Here is a 14,933-nt window from a genome sequence, read left to right as displayed (position 1 = left end):
TTCAGGGGGGAATACAAGCAAAGTACAAGGAATACTTGTACTCAAAAACTTGTTTTACATGTGTTGTGTTTCATATTTCATATGCTTTTAACGTTGACAATCGTAAACAGATAACCGTTTGAACTTGCAGAATACATTACCGTAGTATTTGTGAAAAACTTTATAAAATGTTGTACTTTATATTTTCACAAATGGGTTTTCCACACTTTATCAGTTAAAAGCATAACATTTAATCTTTGAACATGCAACTTAGTACACTGTTTTATCCTCGGTAACACTCCACAGAGATACGCGAGTGGAGGATCATTGTTTGTAACAGTATCTTTCTGTATTATTACTAGTAAATTTTTTATTCCTATAAATTGGAGTCACGTCCTCGGAGAACACTCCACAGAGATACGCGAGTGGAGGACCTCACCCGTAACCAGAATCTCTTAGATAGGGAGCGTGACTTGAGTATATAGATCTATACGAGGCTGACTACCCCACACCTAGCTGCTAGCTACAACCGAACCGAAAGGTTCAAGGGTGACGAAAGTCATAAGGTGATGTGGACTACTTATTGCCATATCTAGTCTATCGTATGGTTATGGAACTCGCAATTTGGATAACAGAGATTTACTTGATAGTAATAATGAATAAAGTATCTAGTTTACTTGTACATATTAGTTTTATTTACGTGTTAAAACTAATACATTTCACAAGGATAACCAGGTTTTCAGTATACATCTTTCACATTTCGGATTGGTAACCAACTTTCAGGAAAATACGGGATTTTCCTGGGGTAACATTTATACATAACCAGATTCGTGTAACAAACCAGATAACTAAACCTTACAATTCACAACAGTAACCAAGTTTTTAGTGTACATCTTTTACATTACATTTCGGATTAGTAACCAACTTTTAAGAAAATATGGGATTTTCTTGGTGTGTAACTTTTCAGAAACAGAAAGGAAACAAATACATTTTCAGAAAACAAAACCGCTTATGAACTCACCAGCTTTATGTGATTTTCAAACTGCTTGTATTCTCAGGTCCGCATTAGACAGGTACCCAGTGATTTCTTTTGGCGAAGACGGAGTATGTAGAAGACACGTCCTACTTTTGTTCATATATATATATATATATATATATGTATATATATATATATGTATATATATATATATATATGTATATATATATATATATATATATATATATATATATATATATATATATCACACTTGTAACACTTGGTTTTCAAACAAATGTGAACTTTTATATGTAATGTAATGGTTGTTTACTTTGCTTACTATGTACACTGGTTATGATATTCAACATGAAGTCACCTCCGCCCCGGAACGTTTCCGCCTTGGGTTTCGAGGTGTGACACAATGCTCATCAAAGCTTTGCTTAACAATATAGACTTCTATTGTGGAACGCAAGAAATAAACGATGCTCATCAAAGCTTTGCTAAATGAAATAAACTTCTAATGTGGAACTCAAGAATGAAACAATGCTCATTAAAGCTTTGCTAAATTACATAGACTTCTATTGTGGAACTCAAGAATCAAACCATGCTCATCAATGCTTTACTTAAATTGCGTAGACTTTTATTGTGGATCTCAAGAATCAAACGATGCTCATCATCGATTTGCTAAAATTGCGAAGACTTCTATTGTGGAACTCAAGAATGAAACGATGCTCATCAAAGCTCTGCTAAATTGCATCAACATGTAATGTGGAACTCAAGAATGTAACAATGGTGATCAAAGCTTTTCTTAAATTGCATAAACTTCTATTGTGGAACTCAAGAATTAAACAAATCTTATCAAAGTTTTTCTAAATTGCTAAGACTACTTCTATTGTGGAACTCTAGAATTAAACAATGCTCATCAAAACTTTGCTAAATTGCATAGACATCTAATGTGGAACTCAAGAATGAAACAATGCTCATCAAAGTTTTGCTAAAATTGCAGAGAGTTTTATTATGGAACTCAAGAATTAAGCAATGCTGATCAAAGCTTTGCTAAATTGCATAGATTTCTAATGTGGAGCTCAAGAATGACACAATGCTCATCAAAGCTTTGCTTAAATTGCATACACTTCTATTATGGAACTCAGGAATCAAACAATGCTCATCAAAGCTTTGCTAAATTGGAAAGACTACATATGTTTTGGAACTCAAGAATTGAACTATGCTTATCAATACTTTGGTAAAGTGCATAGACTTCCAATGTGGAAACCAAGAATAAAAAAATGCTCATCAAATCTTTGCTAAATTGCATAGACTTCTATTGTGGAACTCAAGAATCAAACGATGCTCATTAAAGCTATGCTTAAATTTCGTAGACTTCTATTGTGGAACTCAAGAATCAAACAATGCTCATCAAAGCTTTGCTTAAATTGCATAGACTTATATTGTGGAACTCTAGAATTAAACGATGCTCATCAAAGCTTTGCTAAATTACATTGTGACAACCCGAAATTTCCATTCGGTCAAACCCTAAAATTCAACCACTTCGTATCATAAGTTAATGTCATTATTTCTTATTTTTAAGAAATATAAGGTTCATTTGATTATTTTAATATTATTTTTAAACGAACGGGTGAAAGAAAGTGCCTTCTTGGGTTTTGAATTTTAAAACCTCAAACACTTCGCGTCTTAGAAATTCCCGACCAAACTTTTATGTTTGGGTTGAAAAACCACCCAAAAATCGTGAACTCATATCTATGTATGAGTTTACTCCCCAAGTCTAAGCCATTTGTGTTTACTCCATAATTTCACAAAAGAGTAAACTCCAAAAAGGCTTTCAAGTATCATCCTAGATTTGTTTCCAAATCTTCAAAGTTGTAAGTGTTCTAACCATTTCAAGTTAGTAAAACACTTAATCTAGTGTTTGTGCATCTATTCATCCAGTCAGTTGTGTATTTTGTCTAGATTTCCAAAACACCAAGAACACATACTAAGTGTTCTTGGCCTTTTAGCTCAAATCAAGCCTCCTAATAGTAAGTACTTCCATCCTTGAGTGGTATTAAGCTAGTATTACATTTAAACATCATGAAATTATGCCAAGAACACAAGGTTAGAGGTGTTCACGGTCCAAGAATGCTCTTGGGCCGTAAACACCATAAATGGCACCAAAGTGTGCCTAAGTCCGTTGTTTAGCCCTGGTTTGATGTTTAAGACTTACCTTGACATGTTTAAACCTTCCATTAATGTGTTTAAGCCTTGAAAAACACCAACTACCAACATTTATAGGTGTTTATGGTTTGGGGATCTCCCAAAACCGTAAACACCCTAAAGTGTGTTTAAATGAGTCATTTTCCTTCCTTAGGCCTAAAAACTAACTTAGACAATTACCTAGTTGTGTTAAGGACTTGAAAACATGGAAATACCCTTTTCCATAAGGGTTTACGGTAGTAAACCCAAAGGGAAATGACCATGAGGCCGTAAACTCCTCTAAGGAGTGTTTTTGTTGCCCTAGTCCCTTCCAAAGGCCAAACCACCTAGTAGAAATGCTTCAAAAGGCTTTTTAAACCACAAAACAACACTTGGTCAATAGGACTAGAGTTTACGACCGTAAACTCTAGAGTTTACTGCCGTAAACTCTAGAGTTTACTGCCGTAAACTTCTTGAGTTATGACCATCAAAACCGTAAACTCCAAGGGAGTTTACCCTTGAACTCCAAACACCCTAGCTTTGCCCTACCAACAGTCCGTCTAAACCTCCCGTCTAACGAAACTCTTATCGTCTACAACGACAAACCCGGTGCGAGTCTTTGTATTATATCAAGTATTCAAGCACAGAAGTATCTACGTAAAGAATACCATTCATTCCTTGCTCACGTCGTCAATACGAGCCTCGAAACGTAAGAACTAAAGAACATCCCAGTAGTGAGCGACTTTCCCGACATCTTCCCAGAAGAGCTACCAGGATTTCCTCCGCAGCGACAGGTCGAGTTCAGAATCGACTTAGTCCCAGGAGCTACCCCAGTAGCCAAGTCGTCCTACCGATTAGCACCAGCAGAGATGCAAGAACTATCTGGTCAACTTAACGAAATGCTCAGCAAGGGCTTTATAAGACCAAGTTTCTCGCCTTGGGGAGCACCGGTCTTGTTCGTTAAGAAGAAAGACGGATCATTCCGTATGTGTATTGACTACAGAGAACTCAACAAACTAACGGTCAAAAATCGATATCCTCTGCCTCGCATAGACGATCTATTTGACCAACTGCAAGGGGCGAACTACTTTTCCAAAATTGATCTAAGATCCGGATATCACCAGTTACGAGTGCTAGAGGACGATGTTCCGAAGACAGCCTTCCGAACTCGTTACGGACACTACGAGTTCGTGGTGATGCCATTCGGATTGACCAATGCGCCCACAGTTTTCATGGATATGATGAATCAGTTCGTCATTGTCTTCATCGATGACATCCTGATCTACTCTCGAAGTAAGGAAGAGCATGGCGATCACCTGCGACAAGTTCTAGGAACTTTACGAAAGGAGAAGCTCTATGCGAAGTTCTCTAAATATGAAATTTTGGATCCGAAGAGTCTAATTCTTAGGACACGTGGTAAGCGAAGAAGGAATCCACGTGGACCCATCCAAAATTAAGGCCATTGAGAACTGGTCAGCACCGAAGACGCCTACAAAAATTCGTCAATTTCTAGGTCTCGCTGGCTAAAACCGCAGATTCATACAGAACTTCTCCCGAATTGCGAAACCTCTTACAACGCTGACCTAGAAGGGCGTGGCCTTTGACTGGGAAGAGAAGCAGGAAAGAGCATTCCAAACGCTCAAGCGAGCCTTGTGCACCGCACCAATACTATCCCTCCCCGAAGGGATAGAACACTTCAGAGTCTATTGCGATGCATCGAATCAAGGGCTCGGGTGTGTTCTGATGCAGCGAGGTAAGGTCATCGCCTATGCCTCGAGACAGCTGAAGACACACGAAGTTAACTACACAACCCACGATCTTGAGCTAGGAGCAGTTGTGTTTGCTCTGAAGATCTGGAGACATTACTTGTATGGAACGAAAAGCACTATCTTTACCGACCACAAGAGTTTACAACACATATTCGATCAGAAGGAGCTCAACATGAGACAACGACGGTGGGTCGAGCTACTCAGTGACTACGAATGCGAAATTCGTTATCATCTGGGTAAAGCCAACGTAGTAGCAGACGCCCTAAGTCGGAAGGAATATTCTGGCCGAAGAGTCAAGTCGTTGACAATGACTATCCATTCACACTTGTCTAAGCAAATTCAGGCGGCCCAGCTTGAAGCCATGAAACCTGAAAACATGACGAGTCAATCCCTTAGAGGAATGGATAAAAATTTAGAAGCCAAGTGTGGCTAAGCCTTATATTTCATGAACCGGATCTGGACACCGAAGCACGGTGGTTTCCGAGACTTGGTCATGATCGAGGCGCAAAACACTCGGTATTCCGTCCACCCAGGTTCAGATAAGATGTATCTGGATCTTAAAAAGTTATACTGGTGGCCTAATATGAAAGCAGAGATTGCTACCTTCATAAGTAAACTTGCGCAAAGGTTAAGGTCGAGTACCATAAGCCCTCCGGTTTACTACAACAACTGGAGATTTCAGAATGGAAGTGGGAGCGGATCACAATGGATTTCATAACCAAGTTGCCCGAGACCACGAGTGGACTTGATACCATATGGGTCATCATCGATAGATTGACCAAGTCTACACACTTCCTGCCTATCAAAGAAACTGACAAGATGGAGAAGCTTACGAGAACATACATTAGGGAAATCATACAACTACATGGTGTACCTATATCCATTATCTCCGATAGAGATAGTAGGTTCACCTCAAGATTCTGGCAACCGCTACAACATTCCCTAGGAACAAGGTTGGACATGAGCACTGCTTACCATCCACATACCGACGGACAAAGTGAGAGGACCATCCAAACACTGGAATATATGTTGAGAGCCTGTGTGATTGACTTTGGAAAGGCATGGGATACTCATTTACCCCATGTCGAGTTTTCCTACAATAACAGTTATCACACGAGCATCAAGGCTGCTCCATTTGAAGCCCTCTATGGCCGAAAGTACAGATCCCCTCTGTGCTGGGCTGAAGTGGGTGATACCCAATTAGCTAGGGGCAAGTTTCTGACAGTACTCTCACAGGCCCGGAAATCATTCAGGAAACGACAGAAAAGATTGTTCAGATCCGTGAACGATTGAAAACCTCTAGAGATCGACAGAAGAGCTACGTTGATAAGTGAAGGAAACCTTTGGAATTCCAAGTAGGAGACCGAGTCCTTCTTAAAATCTCACCCTGGAAGGGCTTGATACGCTTCGGTAAGCGTGGGAAGCTTAATCCGAGATATATAGGACCCTTCGAGATTCTCGCAAGAATCGGCCTTGTAGCTTACAAACTTAACCTACCCGACGAACTTCGTAACGTACATTCTACATTCCACGTATCTAACTTGAAAAAGTGCTTGTCCGACGAGACTCTTGTAATCCCACTCGACGAGATTGAGATCAACGGGAGCCTCAACTTCCTGGAAGAACCAGTAGAGATCATGGACCGAGAAGTCAAGCAGACGAAGCAAAGCCGTATCCCGATTGTGAAGGTTCGCTGGAACGCCAAGTGAGGACCGGAATTCACTTGGGAGCGTGTGGATCAGATGAAACTAAAATACCCTCATCTTTTTGCTTAGTTATTTGTAACTACTTTAATTGTTTAGACTTTAATTTCGGGACGAAATTCCCTTTAACAGGGGGATGATGTGACAACCCGAAATTTTCAATCGGTCAAACCCTAAAAGTCAACCACTTCGTATCATAAGTTAATGTCATTATTTCTTATTTTTAAGAAATATAAGGCTCGTTTGATTATTTTAATATTATTTTTAAACGAACGGGTGAAAGAAAGTGTCGTCTCGGGTTTTGAATTTTAAAAACCGCAAACACTTCGCATCTTAGAAATTCCCGACCAAACTTTTATGTTTGGGTTGAAAAACCACCCAAAAACCGTGAACTCATACCTATGTATGAGTTTACTCCCCAAGTCTAAGCCATTTGTGTTTACTCCCCAATTTCACAAAAGAGTAAACTCCAAAAAGGCTTTCAAGTATCATCCTAGATTTGTTTCCAAATCTTCAAAGTTGTAAGTGTTCTAACCATTTCAAGTTAGTAAAACACTTAATCTAGTGTTTGTGCATCTATTCATCCATTCATTTATGTATTTTGTCTAGATTTCCAAAACACCAAGAACACCAAGGACACACACTACGTGTTCTTGGCCTTTTAGCTCAAATCAAGCCTCCTAATAAGTACTTCCATCCTTGAGTGGTATTAAGCAAGTATTACATTTAAACATCAAGAAATTATGCCAAGAACACAAGGTTAGAGGTGTTCATGATCCAAGAATGTTCTTGGGCCGTAAACACCATAAATGGCACCAAAGTGTGCCTAAGTCCCTTGTTTAGCCCTAGTTTGATGTTTAAGACTTAGCTTGACATGTTTAAACCTTCCGTTGATGTGTTTAAGCCTTGAAAAACACCAAATACCAACATTTATAGGTGTTTACGGTTTGGGGATCTCCCAAAACCATAAACACCCTAAATTGTGTTTAAATGAGTCATTTTCCTTCCTTAGGCCTAAAAACTAACTTAGACAATTACCTAGTTGTGTTAAGGACTTGAAAACATGGAAATACCCTTTTCCATAAGGGTTTACGGTAGTAAACCAAAAGGGAAATGACCATGAGGCCGTAAACTCCTCTAAGGAGTGTTTTTGTTGCCCTAGTCCCTTCCAAAAGCCAAACCACCTAGTAGAAATGCTTCAAAAGGCTTGTTAAACCACAAAACAACACATAGTCAATAGGACTAGAGTTTACGACCGTAAACTCTAAAGTTTACTATCGTAAACTCCTTGAGTTATGACCATCAAAACCGTAAACTCCAAGGGAGTTTACCCTTGAACTCCAAACACCCTAGCTTTGCCCTACCAACACTTGGATGCAATCCTTGTGATCTTTAACACTTGAATCAAAGTGTTTTCATGTTCTAGAGTGTCCCAACTTATTTTATTAGTATAATTTGGCTAATTAGTTATATATATGTTCATTATATGATAACTAGGCTCGTGCGTGTGTACAAGTCTTCATTTGTCACCTAGCACCGTACCCGACACTTCAATCCAATCCACTCACCACAAGTGAGTTCATACCCCTTAACTAACCTTTGAAATACTTTTAAATGTTTTAAATGCTTTAATGGGGGGGGGATACAAGTTGAATACTTATAGTTATTACATCAATCACATGTGATTAATAACTACAAAACCAATGATTTTATTACTGTTTATCAAACTGTTTTACTTCAAACTGCTTTACAAACTCTTTTACTTTTCAAATACTTTTACTTAAACTTTGTTATACTTATTATAAATTACATGCCTGTATATGTACAACTATATAAGCAATGTTTAAAAGGCTTAGGAAGGTCGTCTGCCCTATTTCCTTTTAGCTCTTGAGATGTGGTCTGGTGGGATATCGGGTAGCCGTCCGAAGGTCGTTTCAATATTAATTATATATCATGTGTACATATATAGTCATAAAAGTTCTTCCATATTCATGCATACTAGTTACATCATTAGTAAGTTACCATCGGGGTAGCACGGGATCATACTTATACTATTGCTAGATCAATGAGTCAGTTCATTCATAAGTCAGTACTTATTACTATGAGAACATATACATTACATTACTATGAGAACATATACAACTATACTAGAAGAAGAACATATACAACTATACTAGAAAGAGAACATATGAACGATACTAGAACGAGTAACAATACATTACATATACATGAATACGTTAACAAAATTGTGATCCACTGTATCAGAGCATGCCTTAAATGTCATGGCCCGAGTTGTAACCAGAGTCTCTTGGAGGGAGAGCGTAAGTTTGCGTATAGATCTATATTGGATTGACTATCCTACAGCTTACTGCTAGCTACAGCCGGACCTGCAGGTATGCGGGTGCCGAACGTCATACCTTTTTACGACCTACATTTGTCGTTGTTACCTAGTTGATAGTATGGTATAATTAATCACATGATACCTTAATATAAATCCGGTTTAAGGTAGTTAGTATAGCAATAGTTCCTATAATACAACACTACAATACTACAATAATTTACCCTTTATATACATTTAGTGATCATTTCACTTAAACATAAATGTACAAACTATATCTTGTTAATGATAGTTACACTTGGGAAAATTACACACTTTTATGATAAATGAACATACAAAACAGTTACGCCTTGGTAGAAGGCTACTTTTACTAGAAAATATAGGTTTTTATGAGAGATTCAAACTTTTACAAACACTTACAAACATTCACATACTTTATCACCAATGTTTACAAACTCATGTTTAAAACCACGTTCAAACGTTTTGATACAAACACCGACACTAAAATACTTATGAACTCACCAACTTAATGTTGATAAACTCTTTCAAAATAACTTGTATTCTCAGGTCGTCAGTAGACTGGTACCGATGCCAGCTTTTGAGAAGATGGAGCGCATCCAAGACTCGTCTTATTATTTTGATTTACTTTTTGGTGTCTATAGTTATACGGAACACACTTGTATTAAAATTATATATTTAATGCAATGGATGATGTTGTTTGCTTATTATGACGTCCTCCCCCCCAGAACGTTTCCGTCGTTCTTGGTTTTGGGTTGTGACACATAAACTTCTAATGTGGAACTCAAGAATGAGACAATGCTCATCAAAGCTTTGCTTAAATTACATAGAATTAGATTCTGGAACTCAAGAATAAAACAATGCTCATCAAACTTTTGCTAAATTGCGAAGACTACTTCGATTGTGGAACTTTAGAATTAAACAATGCACATCAAAGCTTTACTAAATTGCCTAGACTTCTAATGTGGAACTAAAGAATGAAACAATGCTCATCAAAGCTTTGCTTAAATTGCATAGACAATGCTCATCAAAACCTTGCTAAATTGCAAAGACTACTTCTATTATGGAACTAAAGAATTAAACAATGCTCATTAAAGCATTGCTAAATTGCATAGAATTCTATTGTGGAACTCAAGAATGAAACAATACTAAAGCATGAATACTCAGACAAGCATGGAACTTTTTCGCTTTCTCTCTCTACTTTCTCTCTCTTCCCCTGTTTCTCTCTAACGGTGGTGCGATCTAGTTTTTGATACATCGGTGCTGCTTTTCCGGTGATTATTCCTAATCGGTGAAGCAATTTCTCTACTATTTCCGTAGTCCTAATGGGAGCATCATCCAAAGCGGATCGAGTGAAGGAAGTGAAGGTTAAACCACCGGATAAAAGTGCTGTTGTCCGGTATACTAAGACTGAAGTGGATGTGAAGGAGCTTGTTCCTCCTGGAATTATTGAGCAATCTTCAGCTACGATCTATAAAGCTCGTCGTAAGCCTAGTGTCTCTGGAGCTGTTGCGTCAGGAATTGGTAAAGCTGAGTGGAAAATGGAGGGGAAAGCCTTCAGAGTTAAGAATAGAGCTCGGAAAATTGTGGATGGGATATCTCCGATGGATGCTGAGGAGTACTATGATGAGGAAGCTACAGAAGAAGAAACTGAAGACGAATTGGAACCTGCAAATGCGTGGGAGGCGGATTCTAAGATCTCATTGACGGGAAATGATAGTTCTATATAGGGAATGAAGAATGGAGGTACTGAAGAGATGAAGATAATTGGATCGATCATGGGTAATATTCCTTCAGGTAATACTGCAAACCTAATGAAAAACTGGGATGGATCAAAAGTGAATGAAGAATTATTGAACCCTATTTCAGATTTAAAGAATGTCACGGATGAAATGTTGAGAGTTAATTCTAAAATTGTTGTTAGTGATGATACTAATCAGTTTAGTTCTGTGCTGAATGTCAAAAAAGTTGGGGAATCTAGATTTGATGTTGATAAGTGTGTCATTAATAATGAAGAGTTTATTCCAGGGGTTGGGTTTCAGTTTCTTAGTAAATTGAAGGAGGATATGGTTGTGGGGAAGGAAGTTGATAATGGATTGGATCAGAGTATGGATATGGATATTTCAAAATTGATTAAGCAGAATGATGTGGAAGAAGGTATTAATGAAGATGATAGCTCTACTGATGTGGAAGGGGAAGTTGAATCAAGTGAAGAGGAATCTAGTGAAGATGAGGAAATAATGATGGAAGAGGAGACTAATGAGAAGAGTAAAATTGAAGCTAAAGGGAAGTTGGAATCTGGTACAGTAATCAATAGTATTAGTACTCTTCCTTCTATTTTGGGAGCTGCTAATAATGGCAAAAAGGTGGAAAGTGATACGCAGGGGAAAATAGAAAATTCATATGCTAGTGTTTTAAAAGGCAATAGGCATAAAGGTAAAATTGATGTGAGATATATGCCTGGGGAAACAGGTAATGAAGATGATCATGTTATTATCCCAATTGAAAATCTAATGAATGCTAGTATTCCTTACATGAATACACTATATGGGTATATGATTGATAAGAAATTGGCTTTCCCAGTGATACAAAAAGAAGTTAGAAGATTATGGAAGAATGTGGGACTTGAAGAGGTGTTTATGAATAATAAAGGATTTTTTTCTTTAAATTTAGTGATGAATAGGGGATGTTGTCTATTTTGGAGGAAAGTCCATGGCTAATGTTCAATAACATGCCTCTTTTTCTTCAAAGATGGACACCAGGGTTGACTTTAACAAAGAATAGTCATGATAAGATTCCTGTCTGGGTCAAAATCTATGATTTACCTTTGGAAGTATGGAGTGGAGATAATCTGTGTATTATTGCTAGTAAATTGGGAATTCCCCTTGCTTTTGATTCATTTACTGAAGAGATGTGTTTGGAACATAAGGGAAGGAATGCATATGCTAGAATTTTAATTGAAATGTCGGCTGGAAAAGAATGGAAGACAAGTATTGATGTTTCAACTTGGGATTTTGTAACTAATTCGGCTGTTATTCAAAGATTTGAAGTGGAGTATGCTTGGATGCCTTCTAGATGCAGCCATTGTAAGGTTTATGGACACATGGATAAGATATGTTTGGCAAGTATGAAGGGTAGTAATCCAGGGCAAAATGGGAATAATGGAATTAATAAGGAGGATAAAGGGAAATCTGTGATTGATAATGAAGGGTATATAGAAGTTGTTAATAATAGAAATAAGAATGTCAAAGATGGAGAAGGCACTAGTAAAACATTGATGAAATCAGCTAATATCGTTAATCAAAAATACAATGGAAGGAGTAATTTTTCAAGAAGGGGAAACAAATTCAGGGGACAAAATTGGAATAAAAGTGGAAATGGTCAGGGGCAAAATGGGTATTTGAATAATAAAGGGGTAAGTCACTGGAATATGGAGAAAAATAAAAGATATGAGAAGGTAGCTGGGCAATATGATAATAATGATAGAAGCTATAAGGGAGAAATTAAACAAGGGGAAATTGAAAAGAATGTTAACAAAAAAGAGGAGAATAATAAGATGGTTAAGGAAACTGATAAATGCAATAGAAACAGTTTTGAAGTTTTGGGATTGATTGATGAGGATGTTATAATTGGAATGGAAGAGGATGATAAAGGAGATAAGATTGGTGTTATTTCTGATAATCAGACTTGTTTTCAATCTGCTATTGACGATAGCAGATTGAATAACGATATGATTCATTCTATGGGGATTATTAGAAAAGAAGATTTAGAAATGGTTAACAATGAAAATCAACGATAACACAAGGAATGATAAAAGCAGCAGCAATAGTGAGTCTTCTCAGGCATTTGAGATGATAAATGCTAAAAATAATGTTATTACCCAATGATGTCGATTGGTGTTTGGAATATCAGAGGGCTGAATAAAGTTGTTAAGCAAAAAGAGGTTATTGATGTTATTAAGGATAATAACCTGGGGATTTGTGCTGTGGTCGAAACACATGTTAATTGTTTAAATTTAAAGAATGTGTGTTGTAGAACTTTTGGGAGCTGGGATTGGATTTCTAATAGCAACTCCTGTGATGTTGGTACGAGAATAATTGTTGGATGGGATCCAAAATTATTTGAAATTATGGTCATTTCTCAATCTAAACAAGTGATTCATTGCTTTGTTAAGTTCATGGATTCTGGGTATAGTATGTTTCTTTCATTTATCTATGCTGCTTCTAAATATATTGAAAGAAGAGACTTATGGGAAGATTTGAAAAAATTTAGTATAACTGTGAAAAAAGAAGCTTGGTGTTTATTGGGTGATTTTAATGTTGCTTTAAAAGAATCTGATTATTCTGAAGGGTGTTCTAAAATGTTGAAGGGTGTTGATGAATTTGCTGAGTGTATCAATTTCATTGAAGTTGAAGATTTGAATAGTACAGGGTTTCAATTCACTTGGAATAAATCCCCTGCTGGTAACAACGGTATTTTGAAAAAGTTGGATAGGGTTATGGCTAATTTGAAGTTCATGTCTGATCATCCTCTAACGCATTCAGCTTTCAAACCGTACAGAATTTCTGATCATTGTCTAGCTGTTTTAATAATCCCGAATTGTAAAGTGAGATGGAAATCTTCATTTAGATTTGCCAATTTTATTACGGATAAAGATGAATTTTTGCCTATGGTTAAGGACATTTGGGCTACAAATATTGAAGGTTTTTTTATGTTCAAAGTCACTCAAAAGCTGAAAATGTTGAAAAAGGGTTGTAGACAGATGTGTAACAAATTCAGAGGTTCGGGATTGAAAATTAAAGATTTGAGGAAGGAGTTGGGGAATATTCAAATGAAAATTGATCAAGAGCCTTATAATGCTAAATATAGGGAGGATCATGCTAATATTCTTTTTGAATATAATGTTGCTTGTAATGATGAAGAAAAGCTGCTTTCTTAAAGAACTAAGATCAAATGGTTAGTTGAGGGGGATAATAATACGAAGTATTTTCACAATTGTTTGAAAAGCAGGAATAACAGGAATCGAATTTTGATGGTGCTTGATGAGGATGGAAGATGGGTTAGGGGGAATTCGATAAAGGAAAAATTTGTTAATCATTTCAAGAATTTCTTGGGATGTGAAGATGACACAGATTTATCTATTCTTAATGAAATTTCTTTTCATAATAAGTTGGATAGAAATGTGGCCATGAATATGATAAGGGTAGTTACTAATGATGAAGTTAAAGTGGCTATGTTCGATATTGCTGATAACCATACCCCTGGACCTGATAGGTTTTCTTCTAAATTCTTTAAGTGTGCTTGGAATATTATTGGGGCTGAGGTATGCAAAGCAGTGAGGGAATTCTTCTGGACCGGGAAATTATTGAAGGGTATTAATGCCACTAGGATTGTGCTGATTCCTAAAGTGGATAGTCCAAGAAAAGTCACTGATTTTAGGTCTATTGCTTGTTGCAACACTTTTTATAAGTGTATCAGCAAAATAATTGTTAACAGGATAAGGAACAATTTAGGTGATATTGTTAGCAAGAATCAATCTGCCTTTATTCAAGGAAGATCAATTCTTGATAATATTCTGCTTGCTCAAGAATTGATGGTGGGGTATAAAAATAAGAAAGGAAGGCCAAAATGCACCTTAAAGATTGATATACAAAAGGCGTATGACACTGTGGATTGGAAATTTCTTAAGAGGATCCTGTTGGAATTTGGATTTCATCCGATCATGGTTAATTGGATTATGGCATGTACTTCTTCTACATGGTTTATGCTGAATTTTAATGGAGAAGATCATGGATATTTTGAAGGAAAAAGGGGGCTGCAACAAGGAGATCCTTTATCTCCTTACTTGTTCACTTTGGTTATGGAGGTTTTCAATTTATTATTGCTGAAGAAAATTGATGATAGCAATAGATTCAAATATCATTGCAAATGTGAAAATCAGAAAATTACTCATTTATGTT

General features: G+C 36.9%; 1 protein-coding gene across 1 annotated transcript; it reads left to right on the top strand.

The window, feature by feature from the left end:
• The first annotated feature begins 12,859 nt into the window (after positions 1–12,859).
• LOC145049743 (uncharacterized) lies at positions 12,860–13,912 on the top strand. Its single transcript, XM_078998109.1, has one exon. It carries the CDS (start codon positions 12,860–12,862, stop codon positions 13,910–13,912), a length of 1,053 nt encoding a protein of 350 aa, XP_078854235.1.
• Positions 13,913–14,933: the final 1,021 nt, after the last annotated feature.

This window comes from Lactuca serriola, chromosome 5, assembly GCF_051521515.1.
Source record: "Lactuca serriola cultivar US96UC23 chromosome 5, Lser_US96UC23_V15, whole genome shotgun sequence".
Lineage (NCBI taxonomy): Eukaryota > Viridiplantae > Streptophyta > Magnoliopsida > Asterales > Asteraceae > Lactuca > Lactuca serriola.
The sequence above is the reverse complement of the archived record's forward strand: the minus strand, read 5'-3'. Positions and strand labels throughout refer to the sequence as shown.

Coding starts and splice junctions, on each gene's coding strand:
- LOC145049743 (XM_078998109.1), top strand. CDS start 12,860: ATGTCGATTGGTGTTTGGAATATCAGAGGGCTGAATAAAGTTGTTAAG.